Genomic DNA, 16,182 nt, shown 5'->3' with positions numbered 1-16,182 from the left:
CAGTCTGAGAATAAATATGGTCTGGCCAAGGGTGTATTAGAAACCGGATTCCAGAACTGGAGAAGAAGCTGGAGCGAATCAAGTCGAATGCGCGTGAGACCCTGGAGACCCTGGCGACCCTGGCTGGAGGTAAGTATGTTGCAGGAAAACAAATTGCCTCCTCTTGATTTGCGGAGACAGGAGACAGGCCAAGCGCGAGCTTCCCGTGAATGAAGGAGACGTCATTCTGATTCAGGCTAGGTAGGTTAGGCTACCCCGGAAAACAGCCGGGAATTCCTGTGGATCGTGATCGTGCTGAAACAGCGTCGCATGATCGGAGCCAGAATACGACATGCTTATAAATGGGCTCGGCCTTCGGGGCTTGCGGGCTTGCGGGCTTGCTGGGGATCGGTGGTGTTCCCTAATTATGTGGGATACGCCGATCTAGAGCGTCGGTCGGGGCTGCGGTCGGTGTCATCATGAGTAAGAATACTGTACACTCAGTACTCAGTGGTCGGGGTAGGCTGAGCTAGGTCAGTCAGGGTACATTGTCGAATTGCTGGGAGATATATGAGAGTATCTGTAGTCTGTATTTGGGGTTACCTGACCAAATTAGTAGCCCGCTGGGGACTGAGAACTGGTGTCTTCGTAGCGCTGCCCCAGGGAGAGTGGCATTGTAGATTCTGGCCGCTTCAGTATGAGCTTCTTAATTTTATTTGTTCATGATTTTAAGACTATATAGTTCATGCTGAAGGCTATTTCAATCTGCCAGACTTCTACCAAATAAAAGAATAGCTAACGCACGAAGTCCTCCAACTCCTTCTTCCGTTTCAGTCGCTCCCGCTCCATCTTCCGGAATAGAGGATGGTGACCGGCCTTGTCCTTGAGCTGCTTGTTCCGGCTGCGGTTGTACTCGATGTAGGCCATATCCTCGCCACCCGCCAGCCCACTGAGAGTCGCCGCGCTCCGCTTGACGGCGCCCTTGCGAGCCCGGGCCCCTCCCGAGCGCGAGGAGAACAGATCGTCGTTGACGTGCTCGACCTCCGCCGAGGTCTCGTTCTGCAGCATCACCTCCTGCAGCAGCTCGCGTCGTTCCGCCGGGGTGGCATATGCCAGGCCTTCCAGGTTCTCGATCCCCTGCAGATGGGTGATCACCTTGAAGGCATAGCCCTGATCGACCAAGAATGCCTGCCGCTTGGAGGAATAGAACATCTCGTCCGTGTCTTTCGACACCAGGGAGTAGAAGAACGCGTTGAAGCCTTCGTCGTTACGACGCTTGGCCCGCAGAATCCGTCCCAAGCGCTGAGCCTCCTGACGACGCGAACCGTAGTGCGACGAGATCTGGATAAGACAGGTGGCTTCCGGCAGATCAAGGGAGGTATCGCCGATCTTGGACAAAAAGATCGTGTTGACCTGCTCGTTGTGCTGGAAGTTCTCGAGAATGCGCATGCGCTCGTTCTGGGGGGTGCCCCCGTAAATGTAGGCCTTGTTCAGCTTGAGCGCATATCGCTCGAGAGCATAGACGTTGTCCGAAAAGACAATGACTTTGTCCCCGCGCTTCTCGTGGTAATCAATAAGGAATTGACACGCCTGGAACTTTCGCGGATTCATAATGTACAACAAGGCGGCTTTTCGGGATTTCTCCCGCATGTACTCCGAATAGAATTCGGTGGTCATGGGGCACCACACTTCGGCACATTGTACCTTGGCGATGTGCCCTTGCTCGGCCAGCTCCATCCAGTTCGCTTCGTACAGCTTCGGACCAATCAGGAAGTTCAAATCCTTGATCTTGTCGTCTTCACGCAGCAGGGTGGCAGTCAACCCAAGCTTGCTCTGACAAGCGATGGCGGATGTGACCTTTCGGAACATGGAAGCAGGCACAACGTGCACCTCGTCGAGGATCATCAGACCCCATTCACGCCCTTGAATCCAGTCCATCATCTTCTGCGCGTCGTGGGAGCGCGCCCGCGTTTGAGACACCATGGAGTAAGTGGAAACAATGATACCAGTCGACCGGCGGAACTTCTCCTTGTTGTCCGAGGTGAAGACGGCGATGTCGCCCGGATCGATATTCGACCACCGCAAGAACTCGTTTCTCCATTGCACCACGGACATGGAACTGGTGCACAGGACCATAGTACCTTTCTTGATCGTGCAGGCCGCCGTGATACCCACCAGGGTCTTGCCGGCACCACACGGCAGCACGATGATTCCACTCTTGGCACGTCCGTTACCGAACATCTTACTCAAGCTCTTCTCCTGGTAACTTCGAATCCGCGCGTTGGGCTTCAGGTCAATATCCAGCGTAGGGTTGATCTCGTCGTTCCGGAAGTCATACTCCTCCAACGCCGGGCAACCCATGGCCTGACAGCGCGCCTTGACCGGTTCGACGGCTTCGTTCGGAATCTCAAAACTGTGCACCTGTGCTTGTTCCTCGTCATCGTCGTCGTCGTCCCGGATGGCGAGAAGGATATCGTCCTCGCGACGAGCCTCCCCCGCCGCGTCCTCGGCCGGTTTCTGGTCCGTGGTCTGCTTCACACCCGCCGCATCCTTGGTACCGGGGATAACCAAACCGCCCATCTTCGGCGCCGCCTGCTGAATGATACCCTCCGACCCCTGTAATCTCTGGGGCCCGATAACCTCATCCTGGAGCAGCATCTGCAGCATCGCCGGATCGGTACTCTCCACAAAGAACCGGTTATGCTTCAAGACCACCTTAATCTTTCCGTACGACTTCGTGAAATCGATAATGAACGACTTGATGGTCTCCGGGAGCGGCGTTTTCGACAACCGATCGAGGAAGTTGATGATATCCTGCGGCTGCAGGCCGACCGACACGGCGGCATACAGACTGTTTCCCGTCAACCGGTACTCGTGGAGATGCGTCGGCCGGGAGAGCGGTTCGGCGATCGTGGTGAGGAAGTCCTGGGCCTGGGGCGCGAGCGGCGAGAAACTCTCCAGGGTGATGGTGCCCTTCAGCGGATCGATCCAGAGGGGGCGATTCGCGTGATCGGGCTTCAACGCCAGGGACGAGAAGTCCTTGTATCCGAAGTTGGGATCCTGCTTCTGAATAGCGCCGCCGCCCTTTTTGCTGAAATGCTCGATGTTGAAATTCTCCACGACATCTGTGAGCGAAGCCCGCCGCAAATCAGTGATTTCGTTCTGGGACGTTCTCTCCCCCTCTTATTCTTGCTTACCTTTCAGGTTATCTTCCTTGACCTCCTCCTCCTCGTAGTCCGAATATTCATCACCGCTACTGATATCAGGCACGGGAGTGGCGCGCTTCGAGGCTCGACTCGATCGACCACCTATACAGTCAGAATGGAATCACCACCGGAGTAGTGGCGGTGGGATGGGCATGCATACTATCTAAAGCTTTGCGTTTGACCGGCGGCATCTTGTCCAGTCCAGTGGGGCCGGGATATTATCCCTGAGAACTCTATAATTCTATACTGTGCAAAAGCGAATCCGCGCGGTCGCGACCAGGCAAGAAAGTATCGATTTGCTCCCGACAGGCTACCGGCGCCCTTAGTGAGCCGTTCAAATAAGTATGACCATATCCCGATCAGACGAAAAGCACCTACCAGCTTTTTATTTACTGCTGGTGGTATATATGGCGGTGGTCGACAAGGGACAGGAGGGATGAGGAGTGAAGGAGGAAGACTGGAGGCATGAAAGAAGATCGATCGATTGCGGAGCGGAAGAGGCGAGGCTCGGCGGTGTTTGGCAGCCTGAGGCAACAATGAGATTGCTCAGCCAGCGTCCACACCTGCAAGTGGCGTCGGCGCCGTGCGGGCAATTCAATTGGTCAAAGTTTCGGCCGAAGGGCTTCGGCAGTGATTGACGTAGTTCAATCTCGCATTTCCCCGTCCTAGACCTCAGTGCGGTCTTCAATCTCCCTTGAATTGACACTGCGTGCAAGAAGTGGTCAATATATACAAGATGAACACAGTATGTGCCTGACTGGACTTACCCATCAAACCAGTTGCAAAGTTAAAGCTCGCTGACTTTATGTCTCACTCAACAACTAGATCAAATCCACCTGGTAAGGTGAAGCCCAAAACAACCAAGCCCGCAAACACACACACAACCACATAAACCAACCACAGCCTTTCCTTGAGATGCGCCTCAACTAACACGAATCCCAACCTAACAGGATCGGCTGGGGTACTCTCTGCGTCGGTAAGCAACGCAACACCCTGCCTACTCCCCTCCCAATCACCCCCCTCCATCAACAAAAACTAACGCTCCCCCCGAAAAAAAGCTGGCGGCGGCGCCTACTACTTCGCGAAGAAATCCATCAACGCCGACCGTCAAAACCGGTTCGAGACGGAGATGAAACGCAAAGCGCAGCTGGCTGCCATGGAAGCGGAACACCGGCGCCAGTCGGCGTCCTCGCTGACCAACCCTCCCCCGATCCCCTCGGACGACCCGAGCCTCAAGCGCGCCGCCCAGCTGGCACGGTCGCAGCAGAACGCCGCCGACGACGTGGCATCGCCCAGCGCCGAGGCGAGCCACGACCCGGCCGCGACGCGCCACGAGCCCGAGACCGAGGCCGACCGCGTGCTGGAGAAGGGGAAGTACGAGGCTGCGCAGCCGTTTCGGCCGCCGAAGGGGAATCGACTCTAGGGGGTAGATGGGGGGGAAATAATGAGGTATAGAGAGGGGTTTGGTCAGAGATGAGGTAGGGATAAAGGATGACCGCGAAAAAAGTGCCAGTGACCTCTTTCGTGTGCGCACTGTACTGTACCATAATGTTTCCCTTAATGTATAGGTTCTGCCCTTTTCGGAAATCGGTTTTGAGGTGCGTGTGGCTTGGGCTCGTGGGGCTGGGTTGCGTCCGATGGAAAGCTTGTTCTCTCTGCACTCTACACTACATACTTCGTGCATGTCTTGGATCTCGTGAAGATCCGGGGAAATTAAGTACTAATCGGATTTACTTCTACATCCGAGACAAATCGGACCTGGGACTGATTATCCTCGAGCGAATGCGTCGGTTGGTTGATTAGTAACGCGAATTGTATTGCTGCTAGACAGCTAGCTAGCTATCTCATAGTCGTAACATCGTTATCCGCTACCTCCGGCGATTTCCACCTCCTGTATAGCGGGTATGAAAGAAGACCGCGGGGGAAAGACAGAAGAAGAATCCGCCCCGTCAGCATTACTGCCTGGCACCTGTCCAGGAGTTCTCCCTTCAGAAACACAAGAGTTTCTCGCACAGTCACGCCAAACAAAAGGAAATATTAAGGTTTGCAAGCTAAACGCCAGCCGGACACGTTCCCGATGACCCCTGAAAATCCATATGTGGGGTTTCTCATGATGCAATTCCCTCAGAAAATGTCGTTTGTGAGGGTGGTTGAAAAAAAAAGAAAAAAGTAAAAAGGGAAAGAAAAAAAGTATATGCCAGTATCCATACGCCAGCCGGAAAAAGCCAACACAGAAAAGAGAAAGGATCAATAATCCGACAGAAAATCGAATGGCGTGATAACACGAGAGGTGATGTTATGTCGCTGCAAGTATGGCCCCACCCGTGGAGTTATGTGTAAATCCGAACGGATATATGTGGTCTAGCGGGCATGGAAGCAGAGTGGGGGGTGTGGCCTGATAGAGAGGAAAGATTCCGTCAGTCGAGGGTTGCAGCGATTAACACATGCAGAAATGAGACTCACTTGTTGTGGGTGGGATAGCCTTTGCTCTTTTCCCGAGAGCTTTCCAGCGCTGGAGGGATGAAGGGGAGGACGACCGCTGAGAAGAGGCAGGAACTGGTGATGAAGCGGGAGGTGCGCGTGTCGGGGCGCGGACGGTGCACCGAGAAATGGCGGATGGTAGGGCGGGCAAATTGGATGGCAATCATTGTGATGGTTTGGAGGGACAAGGGGTTGGAGATATAGGGCTGGTATGATGCGATGCGACGCGATGAGGTAGACAACGAGTTCGGGGTATGTATTGTATGTATAGTGTGTGTGCGTGTGTGTGTCGGTCCAGAGCGTTGTGGATTGTGATGTATTGGAGATAGGTTGAAGCAAGTTAAATTTAGGTATAGCAGTGAATCAATCAAGTCTAGCTAGAATTAAAACACCCTGCAGAGGGTGGGAACCATGGGGGATTTATAGTTGAGGTGGTTGTGGTGATCAAGAGTCACTCTGGAATCCCGAGATCAGATCATGAGCATGAGAGCATGAGCGTGTTTCGGGAGGAGTTGCGGGGAGGGTCCAGATGGGGGATGGGGTCATTGAGGCCCACTCAATCGAGGGAGGCATTGAGGGAGGGAAAAAGAAATAGCGCGCACGCGGAAAAACGGTCCTCAGTCGTCATGGCTCCATGGCTCCTGCAGCAGCCGAAACATCGATCGGCTTGCAGCATAGGCAGTTGGAACTTGGGAGTGTGTCATCTGAGGTGCGCTCTTCATTTTTACTGATTCAAGCCACTAGTTCTCCCTGCATGTCAGAATTGAACTAAGCAGGTACCCCATTGGTCTTGGATGCATCTGGCCAGTCTATGGCGGATTAAAGGATTCGGATACCTAACAAGGTAATCCAGTGCAACTTCAACCTGCAATTGACCCCTACGGCCATCAGTGGGTAAGGAGGAAGGACCTTGTTGTCATACTGTTGTCGATGACCCCTCATCCCTCTCCCTCTCCCCTCTCAACCAAGGTGCGGGTGCAGCGAGGAATGCGTATTGCCATGCTCACGCCATCAACAAGAGGGGCAGATGATCTACAAGTTCCGGCCGAAGACGTGAAAGGAAGAGGGGCAGTACTCGTAACAGTCCAAACAGTACGTACCCAGCAGAGTCAGACTTTCCAGTGTGGGGTCCGGCGACTCGAGATCCGGCCAGGCACACTGGGGGGTAATCGCGGTAGTTGCTGCGGTTGGGCACTGGCGCTGTACTGCATCTGCCCGGCCCGTGGCAATTGCGGTCTGCTCACGGTTTGTCTGATGGCGGGAGTCGACCATCCGGCGGAACACACGAGTAAGATAACAAGTACCCTAAACTCAAGTTCAGGTGATTGTCTAGTTCCTCAAAGAGAAGAATGAGCAATGACCAGTGGATCCATACGCAGGAGTCAGAAAAGACCGAGAATTATGTTGAAATTGGTAAGCCGGAGAGGACTAAGGAAAACACTGAATGACGACAGAGATCCCCCGGATCATGTGACCACCACCAGCATACCAAGTACGTAGTTCAGTTCGGTTCATATTATATGATGCTTCAAGCAAGACTATCCAAGAATCTGAGCGACTCATCATGATACTTCCACTTGTCTTGCTTGATCGGAGAATGAATTCCAAGACATCTTCCCGTGAACCCTCCTTCAATGCAAGCTTTCCCCGCATTGTGTGCATGGTCGATAACTACCTCAGGCACCAATGCTGTTTAGTCCTTTTGGCCCTCTGCGCTAGCCCAGCTGCTTCAGCCTCACACTCCCCTCACCGACCTCAAGCCCTGTCTGATGATGCCACAACGTGGCTTTTGACTCTTGGCTTTTGGCTCTGGCGTGAATTACTGAGGTCCCAAACGAAGCGAACACCCGACCGAATGATTGCCAAATAGCAATCTAGTCGACAGTGGAGAATGTCGCTTTATATCCCCAACAGTGGATACCCAGCATAGAGTGTGCTTCGACACCCCGGGCCGACAGACAATAGTCCGCCACCCAATTCAGGTCCTTGAAATGGCGACAACCCCTAGGATTTACCGTCATCATGACTACACAATCGCGTGGATCTCTGCACTACCCTTGGAGATGGCGGCTGCAGCCGCAATGCTTGACGAGAGGCATCCGGACTTACCAACTGATCTAGGTGACATTAATAGCTATATCTTCGGCGGTATACACGGGCATAATATTGTCATCGTATGTCTTCCTGCCGGAGTATATGGCACAACATCAGCTGCAGTGATCGCCAGTCAGGTTCAATTTACCTTCAAATCGATACGGTTCGGCTTGATGGTCGGCATCGGAGGTGCGGTTCCATCACAAGGCGACATCCGGCTTGGCGATGTGGTGGTCAGCAAGCCAACGAGAGACTATGGCGGCATTGTGCAGTATGACTACGGAAAGACTCTGAGCAACAATCGCTTCGAGAGAACTGGCATGCTTAACAAACCACCGTCGGTACTCTTGACTGCGATCGCCAAATTGCAGGCGGAGCACATGGTGAGGTCGAGCAATATCCCCGCCATATTGTCTGATATGGTATGCAGGTACCCAAAAATGAAAGACAGATTTACCTACCGTGGTGCGGAGCAGGATGTGCTGTTCGAGGCAGATTATGATCATGAAGACGTCGAGAGTACCTGCGCGAACTGTAACCCCAGCAGAAGGAAAAGTCGGCCCGATCGAGGCTACGATGTCCCCGTGGTTCATTACGGCCTTATTGCCTCCGCAAACCAGGTAATGAAGAGTGGTCGTATAAGAGATCAACTAGCGAATAATTCTGGGATTCTCTGCTTCGAGATGGAAGCAGCCGGCCTGATGGATAACTTCCCTTGCTTGGTGATCCGAGGGATCTGTGACTATGCAGACTCTCATAAAAATAAGCAGTGGCAAGAGTACGCGGCTGCCACGGCGGCAGCATATACCAAGGAGCTTCTGTCCATGATTCATACCAAGCAAGTCGTCGACATGCCGTCACCTGGTGTGGCTTTGGAGCTGGCGCAATATGGTCTGAAGGCCCCAGTCGGCACGGAAACACATGCAGGCGAAATAAGCAAAAGTCTACACATAGACATCGGACAGCTACTCGAGCGGATCTCGAACTATGACCATGACAAGGTTCACCGAAGACTTGCCTACAAGCGTCTTCCTGGAACAACTCAGTGGTTCCTGAACCATGCAACATTCAAATCATGGCTTACGGGGTTGGATCAATCCAGCCTCTGGTGTTCGGGGAAAATTGGTTCAGGTAAATCGATCATCGCGGCTTCCGTCGTTGAGGTTGTCAAGTATCGCGCACTCGAGACTTCCAGTTGCCATTGTCCTACGGTATTTTTCTATTGCGAAAACGAGTATTCTGGCTCGTTACAGGCTTCCTACATTCTCGCCAGTCTAATCAGACAATTAGCTCAGCTCTTGTACGAGTCGCATCAGATCTTTCCCCCAGATGTCGCTCGTGAGCTGGAGCGTTTTTTTGGAAGAGACCGAAGGGTACCAGACTATGACGATCTACGAGAAATCTTCATTCTTCTGTTCTCATACTTGCCAAACACAATCTATGTTCTTGACGGACTCGATGCACTGGAACAGCAGGAGTGCCAGAAAATGTTGCTGCTGATTCGAGCGACCTTCAGCTCTGCCCGCCCACCCAATGGATCAAAGATTATGCTGTCGAGTAGGAATCACGTACCAGGCTACGTGAACATTGCTACATTCATGCCGTGGACTCTCCGAATCTCAACATTCAATCATGTTACCCAGGATATCGAATTCTATATCAGAGCCAGTATTGATGACAAGTCTATGCTTAGAAAGCTTACTAGTGACTGTTCTCTACTGGAAGAGGTCAAACGCGTGCTTCTCGCTGAGGCCTCAGGAATGTATGTCGGAAATTCCACAAATTCTTCGTATGTAGACTGACTCGAGCAGGTTTCTATGGGTTTACCTTATTCTCGAAATCTTGTGGTCGACATGCTTCACGGATGCAGAGGTGCGCTCCGCCTTGCGTCGGCTTCCTAAAGGCTTGAAGGAGACGTATAGGCTCTGTACTCAGCGAATTTCCTCTGATCCCAGGGCTGCGAAGGTCCTTAAATGGGTCAGCTTTGCTACCAGACCACTGCATATTGAGGAGCTGAAAGAAGCCGTGGCCTTTGATCTTCATGATACTTGTTGGGATCACGCGAAAGTACCCCAGGACGAATTTGTGCTCGGCTGCTGCGCTAATCTCGTGGTTCTAGACCCTACTGATGGCTGTGTTCGCTTCGCGCACTCGTCAGTCAAAAAGTTCCTTTTGAGTGATCGAGCCGACCATGACGCCAGATATCTGGAGAGCGAGGCGCCGGGAAACCTCGAATGTGGGGAGTTCTGTGTTGCTTATCTCTCTTTCTCAAACTTTAGCTTACAGGTTGAGAAGCAAGGACGGGATCACAATTCAGCAGGCTCGGCAGTAGTCTCGCCAGCTTTGCTTGCTGGTGAAGCGATGAAGTCCTCCTTGTTTTCTCTTTTTCGTGCGCCGAAGATCCAAAAGGCTTCTATCAAACTACCCACTCGCTCGATCCGTACGGACTCGCCGGGGGAGCAATACAAATTTCTCAGTTACGCTGTATCAAATTGGGCTTTGCAGACGAGAGACATAACGCCTAAGTCTCCGGTGTGGGAGAGCTTCACGCAGCTTGCGACATGTTTCAATGAAACGTGGAATTTCCATCCCTGGGTGGCGGGTGGACGCTCACGTCACTCGTTTCTCCATGGCCTCTTTGGGTGGGCTGTCAGAGAACAACATATTCCTCTTCTTCGGATTGTTATGCTGTATAAAGAGGAGCTCGCCAAGATATGCAACCTTCCACTTATTGGGGAAAGCCTCCCAGCTCTACACATTGCGTCCAGATTTGGTTTCACTTCGATTGTGAGACGCTTGCTGAATTTATGCGAGGTCAACTTGCCTGATCTTGAAGGGTATACACCGCTTCATCACGCGGCTGAGAAAGGCCACCCAGCTGTCGTGTCAATGTTTTTGAGAGAGAAGAGTGTTGCCATCAATAGCAAATCTCGAACACAGGCCACACCCCTCTGGTTGGCAGCTCGACACGGACACTTGGATGTTGTGAAGATACTGAGTAGGCATGGTGGAGACTCCGAGGCGCGAAACATTAACGGCCAGGCACCAATCTCCATAGCGAGGCAATATAAGCATGAGAAAGTGGTGAAATTACTTTTCGAAAAAGGATCTACGAGCTTGTTTGTCAGGAAATCATTGACGGAGATTGCTTTTGAATGGGAGCTTGGACATCTGACCGACGACGACGCAATTCGAAAGTTCGAGAGCGAGCTCGAGAACGAGATTACCTTACTAGGAGAGGCTGAGTTAGCTGACAGGGTCGGAAAGCCACGCAAATCCGGTCGTCTACCGAACGGGGAGCTTTCACCATCATATACATTGTTCGCCGTGGAGATTACAAGTGTGAATCGGCTTATGCTGAGCCTTCTCACTTTGAAATGGATTGCTGGTGGCGATTATTCTTCCTTCACACGGCACCAGCACGAAAGCATACGATTAACGAAAGAGTCCTTCGAGACGCTTCAAACATGGGTCTCCCAAGTCCTAAGACCTCCCAGTCAATCAATGGTTTTGATATTGTTGATCGTGATAGAACATCTGAGCCAAGAGTTAGACGCACCGCAGGCTGTGAAACTGAGAGAGAACCGGATTTGGAAAACGGACTTGGAGGAGAAAGCGTGCTCCCCCATCTTGAAGCGATTTCGGAAACATGAAGCAGAATTGCGAAAAGCGTTGAATGTTCGGAAAAAGATTGACATCGCTGAGTTGGTCCGAGGCCAGCTCGTCGCTCTAGAATCATTGCAACAGCTTTCATCCAGTCACCAGCAACTGTTCCAACTGAACTATCTTGGGTATGTGCTCTACAAAGCTGGAGTAGCCGCCTACACCAACAGTTATGGTTGGCCTGGGCTGACCGAATCCGTTCTTGCTCTGTGTATGGAAAGCCTGCCGGTGTTTCTGGGTATCATGTCTGGCGAAATCGCCGTGTCGGAGGGGTTTAGGAAGCTTGCCGATGTCAGAAATAGGTTGCTTGTTGGGGGCTCCGGTGCAGCCGAGTCGTTTTGGGACCAGCGGGAACCATCATAAGGTGGATGGGATTAGCCTGCATACGACTCCAGTTCATTGTAAGAAGAGAGATGGTCTAGTGTACCAAAGAAGTGGCTGGTTGCAGTCCTCAGGTATGTACAATAGAGACACTGTTACAAGGGAGTCCTGTCCTCTTAGGGCAGGCTGCTGCTAGCATTAGCCGAAATATATACAACCATGGCTTAACCTACTTCTACTCCGTGTAGAGTGAAGCAATTGTCAACAGAATTGTTCTTTTTGCAATCTATTCGCAATCAAGTCGAGGTAGCTCATTCTTACCTAAGTAGATTTTACGTGTCTGAATTCAAGACTATACTTAAGGGCGTATCTCCTCTCCGGTGCTTCCCGTTTTCGTGTCCACCACCAGATGGCACCCGCTCAATTTGAAGTTCATGTCTATGGATCCAGAGAGCTGCGCTTTCCGAGAGAGTGATCGGTCCGGAGTAAATACAAGTAAATACAAGTCAGGTAGTAGAGAACAAGTGCAGGTGAGGTTTATTTTAACCCCCACGAGGCCGGGCGGTCGGGCCATAAACAAACAAACCAACCACCAGCCCCGGGTACCTTAACAGGCCACGCCGGACTTCGCCTACTACACTCTCCCACCACCACCACCATAGCTCAATACTGTACTGGCATCCCCTTTCCACAACAGACTAACCAATGTCTCCCTGCGATTTGAGTGTCGATCTAACGCAATTTCCCCAGTTTGGCCCCCAGAGGCTCAAACACTGGTTCCCCATGAGCCACTCTGGCCGAAAGGCACCGTTTCCGCGTGGGGGCCACCTCCTAATGCAGGGGGTCGAGCGAAAGCTCACGGTAACCTTTCCGCATTTTGACTTCAATGATGAATGCGAACGAGACCTCACAGTATTCAAGGACCTTTGTTACCGCATGGATGACTTCTGGGAAGCAAGAAGAAAGGTTATAGAAATTCACAGGCACTGACGAGAACGGTGCCGTTGCACGATCAACCTACCCCATCGGTCTATGCAGATAAGCAGGAACCCGTTTGGCCCGCCAGCTGATATAATGTAATGTCCTACTCAGCCTCACGTCAACTTTTCTTGGTGGCAGGATCATCGCCCGGCCAAGACATGGCCGTGGTCTTTGGACCGTGAGATAGCCTGCCCACCACGCCTCAATCGCTCCCACGGCTCCATCGCGATTTTCCTATTAGCATCAAATCGCTAAGCAGCAATCATGCTCATGCTCCTCTCATACAGACTGTACGGGATACCGTTCAAGCCTGAATGAAGAAATTTGAGCAGTGCGGCTGTTAATGGAAGCGAATTGCCAGTGGGGCGAGGTACATGGATCCGAGCCAAGCATTTCCTGAGCCTATCCCATGGATTAGAATGCTTGACCTGTGTTGGTATACCTGATTCATCCTGCCGCGACGGCAAGCAGGGGCCTTGAAACAACTCTAAGATTGTTGTGGGAAGGGTCCTTCCCTTTCAGCTAGATGGATCGGTCTTTTCGCTCTGTCTGGACCAGGCACAATTCTGACGCCAAGAAAGGTACACGGTCTTTGTGTGGCATCGCGCAAGCCAGACAGCTGCTCTGCGTCCCAAATTAGAGAGACACGAGGATTCAAGGTCTATGCACTGGGGCCAGTGCTTGGGTGTGATTGCGGGCGAAGGTTGCTGTGATGGGTCTCAGCGAAGCCCTATGCAGCCGCCCCCCAAGTTGGCCAGGAACGAGAGCTATCGCCGGTTGGCTCCCCCATGACTGCGCCCCTTAGGAGCTGCATTCTGAAGTCCAAGTCTAGAATATTACTCTTTGCGGGCAGACGATCGTCTAATGAAAGGAGTAAGGTGAGCCGGGCTGACCTGAGACCACCAAACGATCCTGAGCGGATGGACTTGGGGGCCAACAGTATGGCCTGGTTTAAAAGACCAGAAGATGTCGGCGGATTCAGAGATACCCACGCAAACCATCACCTTCTCTCTCAGTCACTCTTTCTTGTCCACCGCGACAGTCGTTCTTTTTCCATCACGATAGTGATACACGCTCTTTCGGGATTCTCCCTCTTCATTCGTTCATTTCGACTATTGACCTGGCTGTCATATTCAAAATGGTTAAACTCTTTCAGAATGGTCTGGCATCAGGCCTCATGGCCTACGCCTTGTACCAGCAAGCTCTGGCTGTGGAACTGGCCGAGATCGACTCGTACGAGACGACGACCACCAACGCCGAGGTGAAGATCGCGGTGTCGGGGTCCACTACTACTTCTACCTCGTCCTTGGATCTGCAGGACCAGCACTCATTCTACTGGGGTGGTAAGCTTGAGAGTTCTGAAACTGCATGTCTAATGGCTAATACGATTAACTAGGTGGCGAGACCGACATCCTGGGAAACTTCACAGTGGGCATGCTGGAGGACTATGAGAGTATCCTCGCCATGGAAGCGTTCAAGGATCTGGCTCAGAACGTCACTTGCACCAACGGCACCAGTGCCAGCGTGACCGTTGCATTCCAGGACTCGACCTCATATTCTTATGCCAAGAATGCCTGGAACTGGGTCAACGACGACGATGCTCACTATGTCATGCTGGTGGCCGGTGCTGGCCAGTGTGGCTGGAACACCATCAGACAGCCGTTCATCATGACGGGTGCCAGCTTCCGCGATAACGTCAACACTGCTCGATTCACCGGCAACGTGACCGAGTGGGAGGATTCCGTGCGCAACTACGCCATCAAGATCGGCAAGCCCACCACCGACTCGCAGATTGCCATTGCGAAACGCGGTGTCACCAAGAGAAAGCGCGGTAAAAGCACCAGCGACAAGACCATCGACATCGCCAAGGACTTCTCTTTTAGTGACAAATCTCTGTTCGACAAGGACGGCGTCTCGCTGTCTGCCGGATGCTCGACCTGCAAGACTGAGGGAGAGTTCGACCTGGTCTTCGAGTACACCAGCGGTGCCAGCGGCCTGTGGAACGTGATTACTGGCAGCGAGAAGGCCACGGCCACCTTGTCGCCCAAGGGTGTCGCCGCCTACATCGAGCCCCAGGTCAAGCTGGGCGGAAACCTGACCAAGTCGGAGGCGGACGAAGTCGACCTGGTCACGATCCCCATTGACGGCATCAGCATCGCCAAGATTGCCACCATTGGCCCCATGGTCAAGGTCGCCCTGGGATGGTCGATCGGTCCGATTGACGGAGAAGCCACCATCGGCATGGGTGTTGAAATCGATCTCAAGGACTCGGCCACCGCGGAACTGACCTTCGACGAGGGCTCCAAGAACGCCGTCAGCTTCACGCAGAGCGGCTGGTCGCCCACCGTCACCACCACAGACATCTCTCTCGACGCCAAGCTGGAGGCTAACGTCGAGATCTACGGCAAGGTGTCGGTGGAGCTTGAGCTCGAGATCTTCAGTAAGTCGGTCCTGCCAGGAGGATGAATCAAAGCTAACGCGCAATAGAATATGGTTGGGAGGCCGGTATCTACATGCAGCCCTACGTTGGTGCCGATCTGGCCCTTGAGGCTTGTAAGTCTTCCCTCAGTGAGATTATAAGCTGGTGCTAACTGGACCCCAGCCAACAAAGCTGCCTGCTCCAAGGACGGCTCCGAGTACCACTACGCCGTCGAGATTACTCCTTCGGCCGGTGTCAACCTGGTTGCCGACGTCGCGAGTGCCAGCGACGAAGCGAACCCCATCAGCACCTGGAACATTGCGGTAAGTGGGCCCGACACTTGAGAAAGTAGGTATCTTACTGATTTTCCAACTAGTCCATCGCCACCACGCTGTCCGAGCAATGCTTCGGCTTCGACAAGATCACGTCCACCACGACCACGACCACGACCACCAAGTCCTCGAGCAGCTCGAAGACCACCAGCTCCAGTTCCAGCTCCAAGCAGACCGGCTCCTCCTCCCACGTCGCCAGCTCCTCGGCTACCTCCAAGGCTACCTCCAAGTCGCATCCCAGCAGTGGCTCGGCCCATGCCACGTCCACCGCGGCCGCGTCCAAGACCTCCGCCCACGCGTCCAGCCACAGCCCCAGCATCACCGCCTCTCCTTCGCACAAGGCCCGCCGCAACATCATCGGCGGTCACGGCCGCCGCAGACAATACTAGGTAAGGGGTGATTGACCCGGGGGGGGTGGGTGGTATTTGAGGGATGATTTGGTTTAGTTTATGTGATGATTATAATTTCCCTTCTCGGCCACTTGTGGCGTGTATATTTTGGCTTATAGATGATGCATGTTATGTACACGAGTTGAATAGTCATTTGGTTGTGCACGTTGTATCAGGCCCAACTTGTATCAAAGGAATCCCTTTTATCAGACCTCTATCTCAGGAACCATTTTCATCAGACCAAACCTCTATCAGAGTAACCCTGTTCCTCAGACAAAAACGGTTAATACTACTGTACTCCGTACTTAATCTCATAT

At 52.7% G+C, this 16,182-nt stretch overlaps 5 protein-coding genes across 5 annotated transcripts; 3 read left to right on the top strand and 2 right to left on the bottom strand.

Moving 5' to 3' along the window:
- Window positions 1-670: 670 nt before the first annotated feature.
- On the bottom strand, window positions 671-3,635 carry BO82DRAFT_357227 (TFIIH/NER complex ATPase/helicase subunit SSL2). Its single transcript, XM_025635963.1, has 3 exons — window positions 3,346-3,635; window positions 3,177-3,287; window positions 671-3,104 (listed from the first exon to the last, which is right to left on the bottom strand). Exons 1-3 carry the CDS (start codon window positions 3,374-3,376, stop codon window positions 775-777), a joined length of 2,472 nt encoding a protein of 823 aa, XP_025488707.1. The 5' UTR covers window positions 3,377-3,635; the 3' UTR covers window positions 671-774.
- Window positions 3,636-3,921: 286 nt separating this feature from the next.
- BO82DRAFT_405159 (uncharacterized protein) lies at window positions 3,922-4,608 on the top strand (the record flags this gene model as incomplete). The annotated part of the gene is made up of 4 exons (XM_025639470.1): window positions 3,922-3,930; window positions 4,011-4,024; window positions 4,136-4,161; window positions 4,244-4,608. 4 exons carry the CDS (start codon window positions 3,922-3,924, stop codon window positions 4,606-4,608), a joined length of 414 nt encoding a protein of 137 aa, XP_025488706.1.
- An 840-nt stretch (window positions 4,609-5,448) lies between these two features.
- On the bottom strand, window positions 5,449-6,247 carry BO82DRAFT_357226 (uncharacterized protein). Its single transcript, XM_025635962.1, has 2 exons — window positions 5,649-6,247; window positions 5,449-5,580 (listed from the first exon to the last, which is right to left on the bottom strand). Exons 1-2 carry the CDS (start codon window positions 5,831-5,833, stop codon window positions 5,547-5,549), a joined length of 219 nt encoding a protein of 72 aa, XP_025488705.1. The 5' UTR covers window positions 5,834-6,247; the 3' UTR covers window positions 5,449-5,546.
- A 1,410-nt stretch (window positions 6,248-7,657) lies between these two features.
- Window positions 7,658-9,102, top strand: BO82DRAFT_377142 (5'-methylthioadenosine/S-adenosylhomocysteine nucleosidase family protein; the record flags this gene model as incomplete). The annotated part of the gene is made up of 3 exons (XM_025637564.1): window positions 7,658-8,651; window positions 8,688-8,891; window positions 9,077-9,102. The coding sequence occupies 3 exons, from the start codon at window positions 7,658-7,660 to the stop codon at window positions 9,100-9,102; spliced, it is 1,224 nt and encodes a 407-aa protein (XP_025488704.1).
- A 4,624-nt stretch (window positions 9,103-13,726) lies between these two features.
- BO82DRAFT_385791 (uncharacterized protein) lies at window positions 13,727-15,873 on the top strand. The gene is made up of 5 exons (XM_025638204.1): window positions 13,727-14,068; window positions 14,122-15,165; window positions 15,213-15,278; window positions 15,328-15,467; window positions 15,521-15,873. The coding sequence occupies exons 1-5, from the start codon at window positions 13,864-13,866 to the stop codon at window positions 15,863-15,865; spliced, it is 1,800 nt and encodes a 599-aa protein (XP_025488703.1). The 5' UTR covers window positions 13,727-13,863; the 3' UTR covers window positions 15,866-15,873.
- Window positions 15,874-16,182: the final 309 nt, after the last annotated feature.

This window comes from Aspergillus uvarum (genome assembly GCF_003184745.1).
Source record: "Aspergillus uvarum CBS 121591 unplaced genomic scaffold BO82scaffold_55, whole genome shotgun sequence".
Taxonomy (NCBI): Eukaryota; Fungi; Ascomycota; class Eurotiomycetes; order Eurotiales; family Aspergillaceae; genus Aspergillus; species Aspergillus uvarum.
Note: the sequence above shows the minus strand (reverse complement) of the source record. Positions and strands in the feature narration are given on the sequence as shown.

Coding starts and splice junctions, on each gene's coding strand:
- BO82DRAFT_357227 (XM_025635963.1), bottom strand. CDS start 3,376: ATGCCGCCGGTCAAACGCAAAGCTTTAGATA. Junction 3,288..3,345: donor CAAACGCAAAGCTTTAGATA/GTATGCATGCCC, acceptor CTGACTGTATAG/GTGGTCGATCGAGTCGAGCC. Junction 3,105..3,176: donor CAAGGAAGATAACCTGAAAG/GTAAGCAAGAAT, acceptor CTTCGCTCACAG/ATGTCGTGGAGAATTTCAAC.
- BO82DRAFT_357226 (XM_025635962.1), bottom strand. CDS start 5,833: ATGATTGCCATCCAATTTGCCCGCCCTACCATCCGCCATTTCTCGGTG. Junction 5,581..5,648: donor GGCTATCCCACCCACAACAA/GTGAGTCTCATT, acceptor CCTCTCTATCAG/GCCACACCCCCCACTCTGCT.
- BO82DRAFT_385791 (XM_025638204.1), top strand. CDS start 13,864: ATGGTTAAACTCTTTCAGAATGGTCTGGCATCAGGCCTCATGGCCTAC. Junction 14,069..14,121: donor GCACTCATTCTACTGGGGTG/GTAAGCTTGAGA, acceptor ACGATTAACTAG/GTGGCGAGACCGACATCCTG. Junction 15,166..15,212: donor GCTTGAGCTCGAGATCTTCA/GTAAGTCGGTCC, acceptor AACGCGCAATAG/AATATGGTTGGGAGGCCGGT.